The sequence below is a fragment of the Helianthus annuus genome, chromosome 4, assembly GCF_002127325.2.
Source record: "Helianthus annuus cultivar XRQ/B chromosome 4, HanXRQr2.0-SUNRISE, whole genome shotgun sequence".
Lineage (NCBI taxonomy): Eukaryota > Viridiplantae > Streptophyta > Magnoliopsida > Asterales > Asteraceae > Helianthus > Helianthus annuus.
The window spans coordinates 153,134,713-153,158,990 of NC_035436.2; the positions used below are offsets into that span (position 1 = coordinate 153,134,713).

The 24,278-nt window shown below is 36.7% G+C and overlaps 1 protein-coding gene, 1 long non-coding RNA gene and 1 pseudogene across 5 annotated transcripts; 1 reads left to right on the top strand and 2 right to left on the bottom strand.

Annotated features, from left to right (window-relative positions):
• The first annotated feature begins 57 nt into the window (after positions 1–57).
• LOC110936952 lies at positions 58–2,442 on the top strand. Of its 2 annotated transcripts, XR_004891375.1 has the most exons (5): positions 58–118; positions 492–1,190; positions 1,748–1,787; positions 1,861–1,913; positions 2,234–2,442. It is a non-coding gene; the product is annotated as an uncharacterized LOC110936952 (long non-coding RNA). The 2 variants fall into 2 exon arrangements; XR_004891374.1 differs by having other exon boundaries at positions 492–1,787.
• Positions 2,443–4,218: 1,776 nt separating this feature from the next.
• Positions 4,219–7,855, bottom strand: LOC110936950 (hyoscyamine 6-dioxygenase). 3 transcript variants are annotated; one of them, XM_022179358.2, is made up of 5 exons: positions 7,777–7,855; positions 6,259–6,477; positions 5,919–6,160; positions 5,375–5,690; positions 4,219–4,641 (listed from the first exon to the last, which is right to left on the bottom strand). In XM_022179358.2, the coding sequence occupies exons 2-5, from the start codon at positions 6,469–6,471 to the stop codon at positions 4,402–4,404; spliced, it is 1,011 nt and encodes a 336-aa protein (XP_022035050.1). In that variant the 5' UTR covers positions 6,472–6,477; positions 7,777–7,855; the 3' UTR covers positions 4,219–4,401. The 3 variants fall into 3 exon arrangements, with proteins under 3 accessions (XP_022035050.1, XP_022035049.1, XP_022035048.1); XM_022179357.2 differs by lacking the exon at positions 7,777–7,855 and adding an exon at positions 6,810–6,962; XM_022179356.2 differs by lacking the exon at positions 7,777–7,855 and adding an exon at positions 6,623–6,776.
• A 7,760-nt stretch (positions 7,856–15,615) lies between these two features.
• LOC110934928 lies at positions 15,616–16,631 on the bottom strand (annotated as a pseudogene).
• Between the last annotated feature and the right edge of the window lie 7,647 nt (positions 16,632–24,278).

The following is a 24,278-nucleotide window of genomic DNA, read 5'->3' on the forward strand; positions in this document are numbered from 1 at the left end:
ATCGGGGTGTGACATATATGCTGATTTGTTTTGTTCGTAAACTTGGTATTTAAGGATTGTAGATGAAAAGACTATTTCTCTTTCCATTCGGATTTGGATTAGCGGAAGATAGGTTAAGGTATAGCCAGTTTTGTCTTTCATCAGTTTCTAAACCATGTTATTTTAAATTAGTTATACATTATGTATATAAGAGTTGGTGTTGTTTTTGTGAAATTAGGTTCTTGAAATTGGATCTACAAACTAAAACCTATTACAGTTCCGTGTTTAATGTCTCTGGGTAAATATGTACTTATGTTTTGTGTTGAGTATCGTGAAAGATGCAACGAATTATGATAAAATTCTCAATTGTGAAACATATTTAAATGTAATGTTGATGAAAAAGATTAATAGCATACAGCCATCAGGTTTTTTTTTGGATTTTATGTTGATGAATAATCTTGTAATTTTTTTGATTATAATACCTTTCTAATGGTAATTGGTACATGCATCAGGTGACCGGACAATCTTCCAAGTATTTGAATATATGAGAAATGTATGTTGAAGGAGCTCAAGATGCCGGCTTAGGGTTACAAAAGATTGATGTTGAGAGCATGAGGTACCATTTCTTTGTAAACATAGTGTTATTTGTGAGTTTTTTTTTTTAATGAGAAGCGTGTGCTTTGTTACCATCATTGCAACCATGGTATCCGGCCAGTGAACCTTCATGTTAATATATCTGCACATCGGTCTCGTCATGATATGCTTCCTCTATGCGTCAAAATCGATTTTCTCAATATGAATTCCAGCGGTCAGGCCAGCTCCTAGGTATGTTCGCCCAAGGATGGTTTGTACTTTTTTGTTTACTGGACGCGTGGCAGGTTTTTAACAGCACCATGTGGCCTCATGGATGTATGTCAGGTGTTGGGTTATTCATATAAACACAAGAGAAAGAAGAGAAAGTGAGAGAACAAAAAATATAAACTTAAGAGAGAGAATCCGACCGACTGTTTTACAGCAACGACTAACAGCGCCTCTGAACGACGACGACTAGGGTTACCGGGATGTCCAGAGGAGGCGAAGGTGTTTCGCAGAGGGGTTTTGGTTCAACATGGCATCGACGACAACGGAGTTTAGGGTTCCGACGACCATTTTGTTAGAACGGAGACAACAGTGCCAGTTTAGGCGTCGACCAACCCTCCGACGAAGTTCAGGTAAGCCTGCCTTTGACGTTTTGACCTGTACCAAAATGACTCGTCTGAAATTGATTATAATGTTTAAAACACTTTAAAGAAGATAAAAAGTATTAAAAAACCATATTTATTATTATAATTTACAAGTAAATATAATTATATAAAATTTAGTAATATCAAAATTTATATACGAGGTTCCAAAAAAGGTGTTTGATTAAGAAGCCAAATGTGGATTGTTGGTAAAAATGGGTTCGAGTGCTTTATTTGTGGACTGTAGCGTTTTTCGTTACATACACAGCCTTATATCTCTTTTTTTTATTAAATGCCAACTTTGAGAGATCTAAGTATACTTGAAACAGGTACTATCAGATATTCTTTTCTTGTATCATATGTAAAAGGTCATATTATTTGATATGAAAATATTGTTTTATATATTTTATATATGCAACATTGTTTGCTCAAGTGGGTCTTGAAGCTGCTTTCTGAAGTAGCATCATTCTTTGCTAAAAGGCCAGGTCAGTGACAATTACATTTAGATCACATGAGCCCAGTGATGATTACTGTTTTCGTTTTTGTAGGTACAAGCTTATCTTTATGGTGGATACTAGGAAGATATTGGTACAATTCAGGCCTTTTATAATGCAAAATTAGGAATTACAAAAAGCCAATACTTATACTTGCTTCCTTCTAGGATTCTTGATGCTAATATCATATAGTATTATCGGTGGAGGGTGTCGGAATAAGGTTAGAAATTCTTATGCTATTTCTAAATTAACCTCTTCAATTGTTTGGTATTAAGGTGGAAAATCAGTATGAAGGGTGGGTGACTTAGGTAGCGGGTCGTAATGGGTTTTGATAAAAATGTGTCGGCTCAACCCACCAACGTTTTTATTCATTCTTGAGAGTTATAAGTGTGTTATACGTGATGAAACAAGGAGGTTTTAGCAGGCTTATAAATGAACCTAAGGGGGGCCAGAAAAAAGGTTTCAAGTCATTTATGTTTTATCTATCATAAATCTTTATAGCAAACATTTGTAGATGATTGACTCGAAATGTCGATGTAGGTAGGCGATGGAAGGTATACATGTGAAGGCAACAGCAATACGAAAAAGACTAGGTATCCGGATGCAAGAAATGGAAATGAAGAAAACAACTTTTGCGATCTATGTATAAGCGAAATACTATATGAAAACCTATGTGCTTCTCTTAATTGTAAAACATATCAACATCCTTTTGTATCAACTTTATTAGTGCAAGGAAAATTTCAAACTGATAACGATTTGGTTTAGTGCGCCGCAACGCGCGCAGGGTCAAAACTAGTTGTGTTAAATGTTCATGTGAAACAACATGGTGGGATTTGGTAAAGCATATGGTTTCTTTGAGAATAATTAATGGTGTTTATTTTTTTAACGGCTAACAAATCAATCCTGAGCATTCTTGGGTATCCACTGGACAAACGGAGTACTCCGAGAGTAATCCGAGTCATCCACAACCAATTTCGGGGAAAACCCGGTAACCTACCCGCCGGTAGGCACGACGGTAAAATTACCGGTAAAACCCATTTGGCTTAAGGATCGAATCCAGGTTTCTCTAGGTCTCCTATCACTGCCCACCAGTGCTTCACTCCTTTTTTACACCAAATGAGAATTGAACTTAAGTCTTCAAAGAAGAACTCAAATTCTTATACCATTTGAGCTAGAGGTTATTGACAATTAATGGTGTTTATAAATTGTAATTTTCAATTTCTAGATGCAAGCTAATGGCATTGTGGAACTCTTCTTTTAACATCAATGACTATCATAAAGTATGTAGTTTTAACTCTACATCTATTACATATTTTTTTTGAACCGCAACTTCTTTTTCCTCTTTTTCGTTTTGGACAACCTTAATGGACAATATTAAATACTTAGATATGCTATGTATACATAATCTTCCTTATTTTGTCTTGATATAAAATATTTAAAATTATATTAAATTTTCGATGTGCCTTCGAAAAGGGGTATCAAGATGATATATTGATGAAAGCGATGATTAAATCGTCTTGTATCATCATTTGCCTTTATTTCTCCACAAACTAGATTCATTGTTTCTTAAAAGAAAGCGATGGAGTCATTTAAGTCGATGTGACATCAACATGAGATTTCAAGCTAAGCAAATATTGATTCGGACCCGAGTCAACAACAATGTCTCGACTTGTAATATTCATTCGAGTTGACAACTTGATTCGTAATTCATTTAAAGTTAGCTTGTGTCTCTAGAAGGAGACTCTTTTAAGAATTTTTTATGATTTTGTATGTCTTTGTTTATACATGTCTTATAAATATAATAAGTTAAAAACAATTTTGAATTATATGAGTTTTATATAACACAATACCAAATAAAGAAGTTTTTTATAGACTAACGTGTTTGAAAAGTGGTCGTTAAACTAAGGTATTTATTTTTGTTATACTAAAAGTATAGTAATTTGGGTTGCTAAACTGGGTTCCCTATTTCTTGAAGTTGCAAACCTATGATTTAAGACCCCAAATTAATACTTGTGATGCGTTGTAGTGTATTTATCCTAGGCGTGTATCTCACAACCAAAAGGTTGTGGGTTCAATTTCAGCAGAATGTAAGTTAAAGTGTATTTATCATAGAAAATTTAGTAATTGTTCCCAAAAAAAAAAAAAAAAAACTTGTGACGTGTGTCATTGTCTGGTTTGTCATGTATCATCATGATATACAAAATTCGTCAGGGGTTTAAGACCGGGGATTCCCGGGTTGTAAAAAATGTTGTTACTCGATAAATTTCCATAGATGCAAGTGGATATGCTTTACGGGGTCTCGAATCAAAGGTTTATATTTAGTGAATCCAATATTAGCAAGCACAGTTTTTAAAACACTGAAAAAAGATAAACTTGTTTTAAAATACACTTATTGAAAAAGTGACTATAAAATAGTCAAATAATTATTCGAATATATGTTTTTTTTTTTTTTTTTTTTTTTTTTTCCTGGAAATCCCGAATTCAACTACTTGGGTAGTACTCTAGTCTAGTACTTGAGTTGAAAGTTATGGTATAATTGATTATTGAACACTACACAAAAGTTACAGCTTAAACGGCAAAAAGTATAACAAAATTAACCAAACTTTATGATATGTATTATCATCAACATATTATCAAGTTATATAAAAGGACCACAATATTACTTATACTATTAAGCATTAACTGTAAACAACTGTTGTTCAACTTTTTTAACGCAGAGCATTCTGGATGGCAGCGGTGTAGTCACCAAATGCTTTGTTGCGGAGAACATAATCTTTATATTGACTAGCTGGGTAAAGCGATGGTTCCAGTTCGTTCACCAAGTGTTTTGCCGGTTCAATGATGCAATCGGGAGACGGGTTCACAAACGTTGCAATGCTTCGTCTTGTCTCATGTGTATTGTTCACCACCCGATGTTTAACACTTTTCAACTTCCTGTTGCTAATTATCTGTATCCATAAAAATGAACTCGAATTGTCAAGCGTTATTGCTAAAATGCCTAGCGAACTTTAGGAACAACGCCCATACTAAAATAAATATGTCTTAAATAGGCCATTCAACCTTAAATTCAAGTCAATATGGGCTAACAGGGGGTCAAGTCGGTTGGCTAACCAATCAAAATAGGTAACTTTTTTTAGTATAGGTCGAAACGGGTTAATCAGGTTTAATTAACGTAAAACTTCATCAAAAAATATCAATAAAATGAATCAAATATAAAACAAAATATGTAACATATCTATGAATAATGATAGCTTTGTCTAAAATGGACATACTGTAATTACAACAAAATTGGTTGAAGTTGCCTACGTACCAATATATTGACTATTTTGCTCCTGAACCAGAATAATAAAATATATATATTTTTTTTATGTAAGGTGCAATGTATAAGGTCCCATTGATAAAATATATTTTACATCAATATATTATTGTTTAATTATTAGTTGGTTCAACTGTTAAAAAATAAATACAAATTAAAAATATTAACAGTTAACAACTATTCAAACCTTTTAAAACATATTCAAATTTTGACAACCTGGTCAATTTATGGAGCAGGTAACCACCACAACAGATTTCTTCAGGGGCAAACTAGTCAACTTATGAGTTTTCAGATACATCATTTAAGTTGAATAGACATTTAAAACCTTTTTGTACTAACAAATTTATATGGAAGATTAAACATACCTCCAGTTGGTTACCTATGTTAACAACAAAAGCATTAGGATTGGCTCCAACATTGACCCATTGACCATCTTTCATAACCTGAAGACCAGTTGAACCCCCTTGATAAAGAATGGTTAGAAGACTAGGATCATAGTGTGCTAATATGCCCAAAGTAAGACTCGGGTCCGGGCAGGGTGGGTATAAATTAGATGACAATAACTGAACTTCGCTTGTATCTTTGAAGTAGCCTTGTTTAAGTCCTAATCCTTCACAAATCATCTCTAGAATCCTTGAACTCAATTTTTGTATTTCTATTATATACGCTGCAATTACTTCCCTGAATGCAATTTTTTATAATAATACAGTTAAACTGTTAAAGTCATACTTGTAAGATGAAAATCATCATCATACTTAGTAAATCCCACCAATAGCAAATCTAAGGTAGGGTCTAAGGAGGGTAAGATGTAGACAACCTTACCTCTACCCCATAGGAATAGAGAGGCTGCTTCCAGTGAGACCCCCCGGCTCGATTCTTGTAAGATGAAAATGAAATGATAAAACTTACTGATATCGGGTTGGTGTATCTGGCCATAGACGAACGCATTCCTCCAATGGATGACAAGCATGCTTAAGATTTTCCCTCCATAAATGCACACCATCTTTCGCGAAATCGGTGCTGTTTGTGTAAATATAACCTTTTGTATGTGGGACAGTGCCAGTTGTATTTTTGGCTTGCATGTCAAAGAATTCCTTAAGAACATTAATTGCATCCGTCACCGTCTTTTCTGCCATTCCATGATTTATCACCTGTTTCAAGATTTAAAGTTTTATTAGAAGTTAACCTTTGAAACACATATCAAAAATAACAAAAGCTTTTATTAGCTAGAGGTTAACCTTATAGATACCTGAAAGAAACCAAATTCTTGAGAAGCCTTCAAGATTTCTTCAACTGGTTGGCTATTATGTCCATTTGCAGCCTTTGATTTTGCAAGATCTATAACAGGAATCGAATCACAAACAGGACTATCAAGATTTTGGGGTCTATATTCCATTGGGAATATGTATTCCTTAGGTACACATTCGAGCTCGAACCACCTAGCATCTTTATCTTCCTTCATCTTTCCCTGAGTCAAAAGTGAAAAATAATATGATCACACAAGTGTTACCAACACAAACATATATGCACAGAGAGAGAGAGAGAGAGAGAAACGTGTAAGTATATGTATATGTATATGTATTTGTATTTGTATACGTATGATATACGTGTACCTATGTATGTTCTAATATGCTGACTAGAGGATTTCCCTTGTCCCTAGGTAACAAATTCAAAAACTCGTTTTCACATATTTAAGAATTAGTGCAGATCTAAGACTGTTATTTAAATGTACAACTTGGCACACTCAAACTCCCACCTGCATAAATAAATAAAAAAAAGAGTTAACAAGCTATTTTTCACCTTTGCTAGACAGATAGATAACTTCCTGGTTGGGTGCTAAAATCCTAAATTAAGAATTTGTAATCAAGTGGTTGGACCCATGTGGTTACTTCTAAGATAAGCACTGATGCCACAACTTGTAATATTCTAAACACCACTAAGAAGATGATAACATTGCAGTCAGTGAGTATATTTATTTATTAAAGACCAATCTTGAAGAAAATGGTATAGATATGTGTTCTTTTCACTGAGAAAATGTGATATAATGAGACAGAAAATAATATTAATTATAAAACTATGAGGACCCACGTTTTTTAAACGAAAAGGACAACAATAATACAAATTACTACACAATCAAGAAACAGAAATACAAGTTCTTCATTATTTGTTCCAAACCTGCAATAAGTCAACAAAAAACCGACACGATTTTAAATGGGTCCTTGGGTAAGTATGCTCAATATCTTGATGATTTGGTAACTTAGCCCCTAAGATGTATACATATCAATACTTTAATATGAATTTCAAGCTTATACACTGTCATCATAACTCTATAATACATTAGAGTAATGGTAACCAACTAATAATAGCAAAGTATTATAGAAAATTCAAGGTTGGTGAGTGGTGACACCAAGAGGATTAGGCAATTCTGTTTAGAAAGTATACTGGTATGACTTTATAATAAAAGTTGAAGGACACCATCTAATAAAATATGGTTTCAATTAAAGAACTTCTCAATCAGCCACTTTAATATACGCATTTGGAGAAGATATCAAGCTGGATGACAGAAGACAAACGAAAAGGTAACGGACATAATACGTCGATAGTAAAATAACCATTCCAACCTCAAAGTGATCGATACAACAAATTTAAAAAATGTTCTGATCCAATGATCAGTGCTAGGATAACCCAATTATTTCAGGATTAAAGGCTTGTTAGTGTCACCTGAATCATACAATTTACAGGTAAACAAAAGTAGAACATAACATACCGTCCATAGTAATAATTATCCAAACAGACTCATTTCAGCATACTAACAATTTTAAAGGCCAAGAAATGCACTGTCAATTAGGTGGTTGTGAAGGTTTGTTTTCAAGATCCAAAATATCAAAAAAAAGGGGTCATCTAATTTAGCAATCAATAACTGGACCTTACTTTATAAAGGCAAACACTGGAAAGCTGAAAGTGATGGTGGTGCATGTGAAGTACACTCTTAATGTGAGCCTATTTTCACCACAAAACAAATTAGGAATGTCCCAACTTTAATCGTTCAGCGATCCGATCCTTAAATTGTTGATGCCAGTATACATCCCTAAAATAATGTCACAAGCTTTTGATGATAGATTGATAGGGATAGGAATCATAGGATAACATGCCTAGCACGATAGCTCGCCCCACTTATCGATTCTTATAGATTGGGTGTACTTCATGATCAAGAACTTGAAGCACTCCATCCGTTAAAATCAATCTACATTTAGATTTACTTTTTCGGCGTAAAAATGTAACGTGAACATTTTTCCTCGAACACTTGGTATACAAAGCCGATTGATCAAATTATCGTTTGTAATGCACAATCTCCTCGTTGTTTGAAAATGAAATTTGAGTAAACCCTAATTACTTTGCTACAAGAACATCAAAACTAACTAAGCGAACTGATTTAATAACATTAAGTTTAGGTTCAATGTTTATCGATGCACATGAATATCATAAATCAACATTATATATGTAAAAACAAAATCGAATCAAGATCATGTATACCTGTGGAGCTTGAATTCTGGAGAGAAATGGATTAATCTCGTTGAAATCGCTGCATGCAAACTCACTCTTGCGTAGCAACCTCATTCATGACCATAGTCGCCTAATTGGCCATTCGCTCCAGTTCGAGTACGCGGTTCGTTAGTTAATTGGGACGAATTCGGTTCGGAGGGGTAGGTTCATTTCGGTACGATTCGGTTCGGTGTACCATTCCGTCCGGTTCGGTATACACATTTCTTAATTAAATAAGAAAAAAAAGTAAAAAATTAAAAAATGTTTTAGGTTAAAGTTGAAAAAACTAAAATTATTGAGGTCTGAAGAAAAAATATGTAACTTAAAAAAAAGCTTTAGGTTAAAATTTATGATAACACAAACATAAAGGATGTCATATGTAAATAAAAGAGGTTTAGGTTAAAACAGATAGAATGAAACGCAACCGTCATATTATGTACAACCTCTATCTCTATCATTAGGGCTGTAAACGAGCCGAGTCGAGCCGAGCTAGACCCAGCTCGAGCTCGGCTCGAACTCGATTCGAGCTGGCTCGGCTCGAGCTCGAATTTAAAATCGAGCTGAGATTTGAGGCTCGAGCTCGGCTCGATTAGAATTCGAGTTAGCTCGGCTTGGCTCGATCTAGCTCGAACTAACAAAGAACCGCAAAATTTATTACTTAAAAAGCCCTTAAAAATGAATTTATTCATAGCCTAAGGACCATAATTGCCATTTAATTTAACCATATGGCTAAATACGCAATTATAAATAGTTAATTCACTTTCTCCATTGTCTTTAACTACTTTTATAGGGGAGATACTCCCTTGCTTTTTGTTTTCTAAACGATGTGGGACAAAAAGTGAAAGATGTAAACCTTATCGAGCCAGCTCACGAGCTCACGAGCCGAGCCAGGCCAAGCTCGAGCTCGGCTCGTTTACAAATCGAGCCGAGCCGAGCTGGCTCGTTTACAACCGAGTCAATTTCGAGCCGAGCTTTCTTCGAGCTTTTTTCGAGCGAGTTTCGAGCGAGCTGCGAGTCACGAGTTTTTTGAACACCCCTATCTATCATCTCCTCCATTTTCACTAGGGTTTATCATCATCACACGTAAGGTTTAATTTTTTTCATCGTCATCACCATTCTTGAGCATAAAACTTTAACTTCATGTCTTTGTACATAAAAGAACTTCGCTGAATTGATGAAGGAAATTCGCTGAAGTGATAAAGGAAATTCGCTGAATTGATGAACATGATGCGCTGAATTGAAGAACAAGATACACGAATTGGCACCGTATTATACGTATACGAATTCCGTATGGTACAAAACGTACCAAAAGAAAATTCACATGAACGAATTATGTGACTGTGTTCATGACCACCTTTATATATAGTAATTTCCGAATATCACCCACCTACAGTAATAAATTGTTCTCAAAATAGATATTTCTTTTACTAGATTTATGTGTATAGCAAAAATAATTTCTAAACCTATTTATTAAAACTTTTGTTCTACTCTTTAATTATTGGATTACACTAATCATCTAATATCATATATCAATACCATAAGTGTTTTTGACACTTAAACTTATTTGACACTTACTAAATGATTGTTTTAACTTTATCTACGAATAGTCGAATCATCTATGACTGCTACATCAGCTGGCTAAGAGCTTGAATCGAGTCAAGTTTAAATGAGCTTGAGACTATGCTAAAGTTTATTTAGTAAAGGAACATAATATTTATACAAATTTTATGGTGTGTATTTAGTATGATAGATATATTTTACACAATAAATATTATTATGTATATATTTATACTAGAGGGGTGTCCGCATGATATGACAGGAAATACAGACACTAGTAATTACGTAACATATTAAAAAATAGCAATACCATACTTAAATGAAAAAATGCTCGTTTTATAATGTAAATTTAAGAAAGAAAGTATCAATATATGGAAAAAGTATTGTTGTAAAAATTACGGAAGATAATTAGTTTAAAAGACAACAATATGTTATAAATGATCATACGATATGTTTTAATGTATAATTACTTAAAGTTTTAAAATTATGTAAATTATATTCTTATCATTATTATAATATATAGTATAGATAAAATAATCTAAATAATATGTTAGTGTTATATATATTCAAGTTATAATTATATAGTTAAGAAATAGTTATGTATGTATAAGAATAAAACAATTAAATAAATAATAAATAATAATTAATAATAAACAAACAAAACTTAAACATAGAGAAATTAAGCTCGGGCTCAACTATCAAGGATTTGTATAAATATATATAGCACATATTTGGAGAAAACATATAAAAGTGTAAAAATAGAGAGAACCATTTTGGTGTTTACATGTGTCATTACTCATTAGTACTAATTTACACTAAGGGTAATATTGTCAAAAAACTAATGCACATGCAAGTCACATGCATATTTCACCATCTTTTTTAAACCCCGTAATTTTTTTATTTTTGATTATCTTTTAAAAGAAGACACCATAAAATTGAGTGTTTTATTATCTTTCCAACGAATATAATATTGCTATACTTTTGAAATAAAAAATGACATGGAGTGGGTGTTCGTGAAAGTGAGTGTTATTATGGAGTTTTCGAGAGACGCCATAAAAACACCTGGTTTAAAAAAACGTCATGAATTACCTAGTCGAAAACGTCATAAAACACCCAGTTCATAAATAAGACCATGAAAAACACAGTTGAAAACACCATAAAACACTAAGTTCAGAAAAACACCAAAACACCCATTTGAAAACGACGTAAAAACCCAATTCATTTTTTTCTCAAAAAGTATATATCAATAGTATACTAGTTGGAAAGATTAAAAAAAACGTTGGATTTTATGGTATAATTTAAAAAAAAAAGTCACATATAAAAAAGTTATGGATCTTTAAATGTTATGGGGAAAATGACATGTGATTAGCATATGCACCATTGTTAGGATCTTCTCATTTTATCTCTTCTGGTAGCTTCCTAGTATTTACAAAAATGTCACCGCCCCAATCTCAGGCACATATCACAAGGATCTTGTGGCTGATAATCGTTCTCATGGTTTTTACACTTTTGATTGTTTCTCCAAAATCTAGTACTATATATATATATATATATATATATATATATATATATATATATATAGGGGATCGCTAAAATGAAAACCACCTCTAGTTGTAAAAACCATGAGAACCACTTTATGGCCCTTAGATCAACTAGATGGATGGATGTGATTAAAAGTAGTTAATATTAATATTAAAAACTTTTTGTCTTATTATGTCTTTAATATTATAATCCAAAAGGGTATTTAAGTAAAATAACTCTATTTTGTCTTTTTATATATATTAATTTTAAATTACCTTTTTTGTCCTATTCATTAATTACATTTTATTACTTTTATTTTTTAAACATAATTTCTTTATTAAAAACATTTTTAAATTCAGATTTTTTTTAAAAGATTTTTATACTTTTTACAATTTAAGTTTTACGTTAAACTTTTTACGTTTTTTCGACGCGCCGTTTTTAACGCCGTTTTTTAACGCGCCGTTTTTTTACGCGCCGTTTTTCAAGCGTAACGCGCCGTTTTAACGCTGTTTTTTAACGCCGTTTTTTAACACGCCATTTTTTACGCGCCATTTTTCACGCGCCGTTTTTACGCGCCTTTTTTTAAGGGGTCATTTTTCTCAATCGGCGTTTTTTTAACGCGCCGTTTCTAACGCGCCGTTTTTTAACGCGCCGTTTTTTAACGCGCCGTTATCAATCGGCGTTTTTAACGCGCCGTTTTTTAACGCCGTTTTTTAACGCGCCGTTTTTAACGCACCGATTTTTTAACGCGCCGTTTTCTAACGCCGTTTTTTAAGGCGCCATTTTTTAACGCGCCGTTTTTTACGCGCCGTTTTTCACGCGCCGTTTTTCACGCGCCGTTTTCTAAAGGTGTCGTTTTTCTCAATCGGCGTTTTTTTAACGCGCCGTTTTTTAACGCTGTTTTTTACGCGCCGTTTTTACGCGCCGTTTTTACGCGCCGTTTTTTTAAGTCGTCGTTTTTCTCAATCAGCGTTTTTTTAACGCACGGTTTTTTACACGTTTTTTACGCGCCGTTTTTCCGAAGTTTTTTAACGCGCCGTTTTTTTCAAGCGTCGTTTTTTAAACGCGCCGTTTTTCCACGTTTTTTAACGCGCCAAATTTTTTACACGCTTTTTACACGCCGTTTTAACGCGCCGTTTTACCGAAGTTTTTTAATGCGCCGTTTTTTACGCGTTTTTACGCGCCGTTTTTTCAAGCGTCGTTTTTTTAAAACGCGCCGTTTCTCCACGTTTTTTAATGCGTTGTTTTTTTACACGCCGTTTTAAACGCGCCGTTTTTTTCACTTTTTAACGCGCCCCTTTTTGTACACTTTTTAGGTTTTGCGTTAAAAATTTAAACTTTTTACGTTTTACGTAAAAGTTTTTACGTTTTACGTTAAACTTTTTACGTTTTACGTAAAACTTTTTACGTTTTACGAAAAACTTACGAAAAAGTTTACATTTTACGTAAAACTTTTCACGTTTTACGTTAAAATTTTTACGTTTTACGTTTTACGTAAAACTTTTTACGTTTTACGAAAAACTTACGAAAAAGTTTACGTAAAACTTACGAAAAACTTTTTACGTTTTACGTAAAACTTACGAAAAAATTTACGTAACACTTTTTACGCTTCACGTTTTTACGTTTTACGATAAAAAGTTTACGGTTTACGTTAACAAGTTTACGGTTTAATTTTTTTTTACATAAACGTTTTTACGCAAAACCGAACGCAACAGAAAATCGCCGTTTTTTTACGTTAAATTTTTTACGTTTTAACGCGCCGTTTTTTTACGTTTTACGTTAAATTCAGATTTTTTTTAACAAAGCGAATATTTTTTACGTTCCGTATTTTACGGCCCGTTTTTTTTTTTAAAAAAAAAATTTACGGTTTACGGGGTAAAATTTTTTAGCTCAATTTTTTACGTTTTACGTTTTACTTTTTTTACGTTTTACGTTTTAAACTTTTTAAAATTTTTACGTTAAACTTTTTACGGTTTACGTTTTACGTTAAACTTTTTACGGTTTACGTTTTACGTTAAACTTTTTACGGTTTATGTTTTACGTTAAACTTTTTAAAATTTTTACGATTTACGTTTTACGTTAAACTTTTTACTTTTTACGTTAAAAATTTTATGTTTTACGTTTTATGTAAAACTTTTTACGTTTTACGTTAAAATTTTTACGTTTTACGTTTTGCGTAAAACTTTTTACTTTTTACGTTTTTTACGTTTTACGTTTTACGTTAAAAAGTTTACGGTTTAACCGTTTTTACGCGCCGTTATTTTTACGCGCCGTTTTTACGACTCGTTTTACGCGTCGTTTTTACGACCCATTTTACATGCCGTTTTTTACGCCCCTGTTTTTTACGTGCGTTTTTTTACGACCCGTTTTACGCCCCGTTTTTTCCCTCCGTTTTTGCTTTCGTGTCTTTACGCGCTGTTTTTATGCCCGGTTTTACGCGCCATTTTATACAGCGCCGTTTTTTACGTCCCGTTTTTACATGCCGTATTCACGCCTCTTATTTACGCGCCGTTTTATCAACCGGTTTTTAAGAGCCATTTTTGCGCCCCGTTGTCACGCGTCGTTTTTTTCGCCCCCTTTCTTACACATGCGTTTTTAAACTTTTTTACGGTTTTAAATTTTTTTTTACGAAAACATTTTTGACGTTGTACGTTTTACAATTTTCAAAACACAATGTTTTACGTTTTACATAATAAGGTTTTACGTTTTACGTTTTACAATTTACATAAAAAAGTTTACGTTTTACAATTGACATAAAAAAGTTTTACATTTTACACATAAGTTTACATTTTACGTTTAACGTTGTACGTTCTACAGGTTACATAATTTTTTTTACGTTTTACGTTTTACGTTAAAAAGTTTTTACATAAAAGTTTTCGTTTTACGTTTTACGTTAAAAAGTTTACATTTTACGTGTTACGTTAAAAAGTTTACGCTTTACGTTTTATGTTAAAAAGTTTACGTTTTATGTTTTACGTTAAAAAGTTTACGTTTTACGTCTTATGTTTTACGTTAAAAAGTTTACGTTTTACGTTTTAAGCTTACGTTTTACGTTAAAAAGTTTTTACATAAAAGTTTACGTTTTACGTAAAAAAAATTTACATAAAAGTTTACGTTTTACGTAAAAAATTTATAGTTTTACGTTATAATTTTTAGGTTTTACGTTTTAAGTTTACGTATAACGGATTTTTCGAAAATCGGGTAAAGTTTTCTCTATTTTTGGACAATCCCGACAACTAAGTGTCGATTTAGTTTTTTAAAATACAACAATAAACCAACCACAATTATCAATATATATAGTTTTCGTCGAAATGTAAAAACGTAACAAATTTCTAATCCAGTCGGTTCAAGCTCGGGTCGCGTATAACTAAAAATCTATAACTATATAAACAAGATTTTCGCATTGTTTAAATTGTTACCGGGTCTGGTTTTGACCATGGTTGACTGCTGTTGACCGGCAGTTTGACCATTGACTTTTGTTAACTGGCTTTGACCAGTTGACTGACTTTGACGTTCGTTGACTGAGCCTTTGACTGCCGTTGACTGAGTTGACCGGACATCGAACCGAGTTGACCGGGTTTGACTAGTTGACCCAAATTGTCACGAACCACAATCTGACCTTTCGAACCACACCCGAACCGTGGCTGACCAGCTTTGACCGAGACCCGAAACCGAGCCGAAAACCTGACAAAATCTGAAGTGAACCCGAACCAAAACTCAAACCACATCAGAATCTGCGCACGAAATCTAAGCCGAACTTGAACCAAACACACTCACCTCTACTGCAGTCGTCGCCGGTGCAGCTCCGGCGCCGGTCGGCTGCCGTCGTCACCATCAACATCGGAGTCTGACCTTACCGGAGATCTTGTCGAAACAGCACCACCACCGTCGCATGTCTTCATTGCCGCTACCGTGAGCGGCGGCGCCGCTCCTAGAAAAAACACAAAATCAACCTAGAAATCACATCATTCATGATTTATCTAGTTTTGATGATTAAATGAAAATGTATATGTACATTATGTTACAGACAACACGATGATCAAACAGAAGGACCCGATCTAAGAACTCTTTCCAACTTTTCAGCTCTAGCGTAATCACTTTCCGTGAGCGGGCCAGCTGGGAACGGAGAGACCTCGACAACCAAATGCGGTGTCGGGAGCTCATCAAACAATGCTCTCACGTTGTTGCAACATACGCTTTCTCCATGAGCGCTCTCGCGTCTCTGAAGTGATCGTCGTCTGAAAGTAAGGAGGCTAGGGCTTTTAGAAGTCGACGCCCCTGGGTTTTCGATTGGACTCTGTAGTTTCGTCGAAGTGTACCCTTTGTCGTCGGGTGCCATTTGCTAACTAGTGTTCTTTTATCTGCTGCTTCTTTCTCTACCAGTAAGGACAACAAGAATTAACTTCCTATATAATTCTATTAGATTGAAAATTTCATCCAAACACGATAAATCTATCATTATAAACCTATTATTAGATTACATTTTCTTTGTAATGATAATTATTAAATATATCAATATAAACATCTGATTAATAAAACAAACCTGGGTTCTGCTTTAACTTTTCAAACCATTTGGAGAAACCCAAATCATCACCATCAGTCTCAAGCTCTACAAAACAAAATCATCAACAAATTATCAATATATATATATATATATATATCACACATAATAAACACCTTTTAGTTCACAAAACATGTGCCTCAAACAATGTCATTAATTCCTAATCTACTTATGAAAAAAAAAAAACCATTAATTTTCTACAAAATGGGTATTTCATCAACAAAAAAGTTACGATTTTTACTGGCAAAAAGGTAATTCTTGAAATCTTGAATACAATGATGCATTACACTTCTACAAAATCAACAATAAATCAAGACCAAATAAGTAATACATCAAAACCCATGTTTATATGTTTGATTGTATTAACTATAAACCATCATTAAAAAAAACACCTGATGTGGATGAAACTGAGAGTGGATTAGAAGGGGATCCAGCCATTCCTCTCGTTCCTCCGCCGCTCCTCCTCCGCCGTCCTTTCTCTCTCTACTCTCGAACCGTCTCTCTCTCTCCTCATTCCTCTCGTTCCTGTTCTCTCTCTCTACTGATTCTTGTCAACTAACCGTCGCTCACCATCATCATCTTCTCCGGCGGTCGCCGGAAAACCCCCTCGATCGCCGTCGTCCATCTACCTCCGCCGTCTCTCTTTGTCTCTCCTCGTCGAGCCTCAGCCGCCACCATTGCCGGAGGAGGAGGGGGTACAAGGGGGAGGGGGATTTCAAGAGAGAGAAATGAGAGATGTGGTTGGAGTGAATGATAAAATTCTAACAGACATTTAAACAAGACAGATGACAGATGACAGAGGAGAGAGGAGATGGATAAGACATTTTGATTAAATTACTAAAATAACCTTTATAATTTAAAATAATAGTGTATAGGTGGCATGTTCTGATTGGTAGAGAGTGGTTCTCGTGTTTCTTACAACTGGGGATGGTTTTTATTTTAGCGGCTCCCTATATATATATATATATATATATATATATATACATATATATATATATATATATATATATAGGGGATGGATCATGAGGAAACTAGTTTAAATGAGAAAACCAAAAAACGAACTAAAAAAGTCTAAAAAAATACCAATTTTTTTTACAATTTTATTATTTATTTTCGCAGGTTTTTATATATAAAAAAATTAAAAAAAAAAGTTTTTGTACTGCACATGTGCAATAATACGGAAAGGCTAAACCACTTAACCTACCCCCCACCGACACCCCCCAAAAACCTAAATTCACCCTCCCACCAAAAGCCTAAACCCCCCACCCCCCAAAAACCTAAACCCCCCCCACCCCTTCTCGAAAATCTAAAACTAAACACTAAACATAAACCCCAAAAAACCCTAAAACCCCGCCCCCCACTCCCACCCCCCAAAAACCTAAACCCCCTCCCCCCCACACCCAAAAACCTAATCCTAATCCTCCAAAAAATCTAACCCTAAAAGCTAAACTAAACTCAAAAGCTAATTTTAAGCATGTAATGCACATGTGTAGTACACATATAATGCACACGTGCAGTACAAGTTTTTTTTTTAAGAATTTATTTATATAAAAAATAGCGATTCTTTATAAAAAATTGAAAAAAAAATTGATATGTTTTTTAGGCTTTTTTTAGTTAGTTTTTTAGTTTTCTCATATATATATATATATATATATATATATATATATATATATATATATATATATATATATATATATATATATAGTGGAGTTATTGTAAAAAAGACCAAAAGTGTGAGAAAGGTAAGAAAGAATCTCAACCATTAGATTAAAATTAATTGATAAGGGTAGGATTGTAAATGCATTAACAAATTCAAATATGGTAATCCTTGATTTAAGGATTTGGAGAGAGAAATACCTGGATTTTAGGACTTATAACCGTCCATAAATATAACACCATTCAGAGCATTTTCATACATGGTGTTTTAAATATAACACAATTCAGAAAATATAACACCATTCAGCACAAAAAACACCATTCAGCACAAAAATAACACCATTCAGCAGTAAATAAAAAAAACACCATTCAGTACAAGAATATAACACAATTCAGTACAAAAATTGTCACACCCCCAAAATCCACCTGCGGAACACCACCGCTTGGAGGCGTGACTGACCAGGATCCAGCCACCAATTATACTGAGCATTGAATTAATAGTAAAAATATTTAATATCCAGAGTAGTTAGCAACATCGTAGTTTAAGTTCGATAATTAGTTTAACAAGACAGCGGAAGCATAAACCAAAAAGTTTTAAAGATAGTCCTTAGTTCAAGATAGATAAACCCAACACACGGGTTTGACGAACACTACACATCCCTAAGCAGCAGCTCCTCAGTCACGGGTTACCTGCAAAGCATGCAGTAAAGGGGTCAACAATAATGTTGAGTGAGTTCACTAGTTGTCCAGTTTTAGTTTCCCAAAAACTTAAGTTGTTTAGATAAAGCATTTATAATCACGTTGTGGGGAGCTACCCCATCTGTAAGCTCACTAAACTGTAGATACCGAAACTGTTGACGGAATATTATCGTGCCCCGAGTCAATGTCTATCGTCATTGACCATGTTGCAAGGTCTACTAGTTCACGCCCGATCTCCCCCGGTCACGGTGTGAGGTTGTCAAACCTAATAGCGCTATCAACTAATAACCCGTTCGCCCCCGGCGATTAATCGGTATTGTAAGCAGGGACTTAAAGTGATAGAGTTTCGTTTAGCATGGCTAGTTGTGATTTATAAATAATATCCAAACGTATCTCCCCCGGAGATAGTAATTACCCATTCTGTTTTCCCCCGGAGTAATGGGTCAAAAGTGTTTTTCCCAAAGTTGGTAGTTTGTTCGTGTCCCTCCGCGGGACGCATGCTTTTAGTGTGTGAACTCACCTTAGGTTGCTCGGCAGATTAGGTCACTTGTCAAACACGCTGGTCACCACGTCCTAGCATGGTTACCGGTATAGGTCAGGTTCGGTGTACAAGCATTCACGTAAAAACTTACACATTACTACCACGTATCATGCATATAAGTAAACAGTGGGTTATTGGGCCGGCCCTAACATTTACGAAATCAAACAGTAACACACAGTCCAGTCAACAGGTAGCCCATATTACACATAATGGCCCAATAACCAAAGTGGACAGCCCAGTCGCAACCAGGTGATCTCGAGTCGCAACCAGGAGGTCTCGGCTTGTCACGCTGTGGTTGCGAGTCGCAACCGTCGTAGTCTCGAGTCGCAATCGTGTGGTTTCGAGTTGTCACGTTATGGTTGCGAGTCGCAACCGTGTGATCTCGAGTTATCACGCTGTGGTTGCGAGTCGCAACTGTGTGGTTGCGAGTCGTAATGCTGTCCCTTTCATGTTCACGTGTTGATTCAGGTACATCAGTCCAAGTTGTACTATGTAATCAGGCCCAAATCGAGTAATAGCCAATAAGGTTCAACTAACAACTTTTCCTAATCAGTCTATTAGTAAAAATAGATCAAACTTTGCCCTTTTTTTGAAATCTTCATACCATATTCAATAAGTTCATCACAAGTTCATAGATTTCTAGGGTTTTCATCTTAACAAAATCACACATTTTTGAACCGAAAATCACATATTTCAAAAAGATTATCATGCAAGAACAAAGAAACACACACTTTGTAGCCGAAATCTTATGTTCAACAACATCATTTTGCAAGAAATAATGAAGCATAGTATGGTTAGCCATGAATACTCTTAAACTACCATTATCTAGCCATCTTTAAGCATGTTAGCAAGTATTCATACATAAGGTTTTACACATATAGTCAAACTTCACAAATCACCCAAAAATCATGCATAACACTACTAACCAAGCATTTTCTAGTTCATTCAACACACATAAGTCCAATGCACACAATAATAACACTAACCGGTTGAGAAGAAGGAGCCGAAACAAAAGAAGGGAACCGAGAAAGTAAGGTGTCCGAATGATGATGATCTTGTCCGAGATTCCTTGACCGAGATCCTTGCTTGATCCGAAAGTTGGAAGAGAATGGGATGTTGTTTGGGGTTTTCTAGTTGAGAGAGAATAGAAGGAGTGTGTTTGTGTGTAGTGTAACAAATGAAGGTAAGTGGGGAAATGTTGGGGATTTATATGCAAGGTTTCGAAGTAGGCTAAGGGGTTTCGGCCCAAACCGGTTACGGCCCAAGAGGCCCACTCGAGACCGAGTGGCCCACTCGCAACCGAGTGGTTGCGAGTCATGGTCTCGACTCACTAGTTTATACGCGTACACCTATATATATAATACATACACAACACATATCATGCAAAAAGATCACGTTTCCGTTTAATAACATATATATACACAAAAATATTACAAGGTGTTTGTTCGGAAAAACCTAGAGTGTCACATTATCCCCAAGTTTTAAGAACTTTCGTCCCGAAAGTTAAGGCAGCCACTGCCAAGCTAGCGTGTTTCAACGGGGTGTCACATCATCCCCCCGTTAGTTTGGAATTTCGTCCCGAAATTCGGTTGTAGCTTCAGTGCTGGGGTTTTCGTTTGGGAACAACTGTGGGTACTTGGACTTCATCTGGTCTTCCCGCTCCCAGGTAAACTCTGGGCCACGTCGTGAGTTCCAACGAACTCGCACGAGAGGTATTTGGCTACGTTTGAGGGTTTTGATCTCTCGATCAGTGATTTCAATCGGTTCCTCAGTAAAGTGTAGCTGTTCGTCAATGGTTAGTTCCTTGAAAGGAATTACGAGTGTTTCATCCGACAGACACTTCTTCAGATTAGACACGTGAAAGACATTGTGCACTGCACTTAGCTCTGCAGGCAGGTTCAATCTATAAGCAACCTTACCGATTTTCTCGGTAATTTCGAATGGTCCAACATATCGTGGATTCAGCTTGCCTCGTTTACCGAAACGAACCACACCCTTCCAGGGTGAGACTTTAAGTAGAACCCGGTCCCCGACCTGGAATTCTAGCGGTTTCCTACGCTTATCAGCGTAGCTTTTCTGACGGTCACGAGCTGCCGCCATGCGTTGTCTGATCTGGGAAATCTTTTCCGTTGTATCTACCACCAGTTCTGGGCCTGTGAGTTGACTATCACCTATTTCCGCCCAACAAAGAGGTGATCGGCATTTACGACCGTACAATGCCTCAAAAGGTGCCGCCTGAATACTAGTGTGGTAGCTGTTGTTGTAGGAGAATTCTACCAGCGGTAAATGCTTCTCCCAGTTCTTGCCAAAATCGATCACACATGCTCTAAGCATGTCTTCCAGGGTTTGGATGGTGCGTTCGGACTGTCCATCCGTTTGTGGGTGATAGGCGGTGCTCATGTCCAAACGTGAGCCAAAGGATTTGTGCATAGCTTGCCACAATTCCGAAGTAAAACGAGCGTCTCGGTCGGAAATAATTGAGGTTGGCACCCCGTGCCTCGAAACTACTTCCTTTAAGTAAATCTCCGCCAAGGTAGAAAACTTGTCTGTTTCCTTAATGGCCAGAAAGTGTGCAGACTTAGTCAATCGATCTACTATCACCCAAATAGTGTCATTCCCGCGTTGGGATCTAGGTAGCCCCGTAACAAAATCCATGGAAATTTGTTCCCATTTCCACTTCGGGATTTCTGGTTGTTGGAGTAGGCCTGCTGGTTTCTGATATTCAGTCTTGACTCTTGCGCAGGTCAAACATTTGCTAACGTATGCTGCTATGTGGGCTTTCATGCCAGGCCACCAGTAAGTGGTCCTTAAGTCGTGGTACATCTTATCTGAACCAGGGTGTACTGAATAACGAGACTTATGGGCTTCGTCCATCACAAGCTCTCGTAGATCTCCGTAGAGTGGGACCCAAATGCGTCCTGCCACATAGTAGGCGCCGTCTGCTTTTTGCTCTAGTCGTTGTCTCGATCCTCGCAGGGACTCAGCCCTGATGTTTTCCGGTTTCAGAGCTTCAATCTGAGCATTTCGAATCTGGGTAGGGAGGTTAGACTGGATGGTAAGTTGTAACGCTCGCACGCGCTTGGGCGTAGTGTCTTTTCGGCTGAGGGCGTCTGCCACGACATTGGCCTTGCCCGGATGATACTTGATGGCGCATTCATAATCATTCAAGAGTTCGACCCATCGACGTTGTCGCATGTTTAATTCCTTTTGCCTAAAGATATGCTCGAGGCTCCTGTGATCGGTGTAAATAGTGCACTTGGTACCGTACAGGTAATGTCTCCATATCTTAAGAGCAAAGATCACTGCTCCCAGTTCCAAATCATGCGTTGTGTAGTTCCTTTCGTGTGTCTTGAGTTGTCGTGAGGTGTAGGCAATAACTTTGTCGCGTTGCATTAACACACAACCGAGTCCATGGATGGATGCATCGCAGTAGACCACAAAGTCGTCCGTTCCTTCAGGTAACGAGAGAATAGGAGCACTACAGAGGTTATCCTTTAGTTTCTGAAATGCGGTTTCCTGAGCTTCACCCCATTTGTAAACCATACCCTTCTGAGTAAGAGCCGTGAGAGGCTGAGCGATCTTTGAGAATCCCATGATAAATCTTCGATAGTACCCTGCTAGTCCCAAGAATTGGCGGACTTCGGTCGGAATCTTAGGGGTAGGCCAATTCTTTATAGAGTCGATCTTTGCAGGGTCAACGTGAATTCCATCCTTGTTAACCACGTGTCCAAGGAAATGGACTTCTCGAAGCCAGAAGTCGCATTTCGAGAACTTGGCATACAGTTGCTCATTACGAAGGAGTTCGAGGATAAGGCGTAGGTGCTGTTCATGCTCTTCTTGACTTTTCGAGTAGATCAGGATGTCGTCGATAAACACGATCACGAATTTGTCGAGGTAAGGTTTGCACACTCGGTTCATGAGATCCATGAATACCGCAGGCGCGTTGGTCATTCCAAAGGGCATAACAAGGAATTCATAATGACCATAGCGAGTTCTGAATGCCGTTTTGGAGATGTCTTCATTACGGACCCTTAGCTGATGATAGCCTGATCGCAGGTCGATCTTAGAGTAGTAGCTCGATCCTTGCAACTGATCGAATAGGTCGTCAATTCGCGGGAGAGGGTAACGATTCTTGATGGTAACCTTGTTCAGCTCACGATAGTCAATGCACATCCGGAACGTGCCATCCTTCTTTTTAACAAAGAGTACCGGTGCTCCCCAGGGTGATGAACTAGGGCGGATAAACCCTTTATCCAATAGTTCCTGTAGTTGTGTAGAGAGTTCCTTCAATTCTGCGGGGGCTAGTCGATAAGGTGCACGAGCTATTGGCGCTGCTCCGGGAGCTAGCTCGATTTGGAATTCAACCTGACGGTGGGGAGGGAGTCCAGGTAGTTCCTCAGGAAATACCTCGGGATAGTCACGTACTACCGGAAAATCTTCAATCCTCTTTTCCTTTTCGTGGGTGTCGGTGACGAGTGCTAAGATAGCGGTGTGCCCTTTTCGTAAACACTTCTGGGCTTTCAAGAACGAGATAACGCCGGAGATTTCTCCGCCTTTGCCACCTTGTACAATGAGGGGTTTGCCAGAACGGCGGGGGATACGAACTGCTTTCTCTTGACAGAGGATCTCAGCGCGATGCTTGGATAACCAATCCATACCAATGACGACGTCGAAGCTTCCAAGAGTAACAGGGAAAAGGTCGATACTAAATGTCTGACCAGACAATTCTAGCTTGCAGCCTTTGATAACATGTGAGGCCTCGATGTTTCTACCATTAGCTAACTCGACGATATGATGAGAACTTAGTAACGAAAGCGGACGCTTAAGCTTCTTACTAATACGTAGGGACACATAACTAGCATCGGCTCCAGAATCAAATAATACAGAAACATAACGATCATCGAGTAGGAACTTACCCGCCACGACATTGGGGTCATTCCTCGCTTCACCAGCTCCAATCACAAAAGCCCTTCCTCTAGCACCATTCCCAGCATTGTTGTTCTGATCGTTGTTTCCAGCTCCCTGATTGTTGTTGCGGTTCTGGTTCAGTTCAGGGCAATTCTTCTTAAAGTGCCCCTCAGCTCCACACTGGAAATAGCCCTTGGCATTCCCGTGATGTTGTTGCTGCTGGTTCTGCCCCACGGGACGTGGACTCCTACAGTCCTTGGCCTCATGCCCCATTTTGTTACAT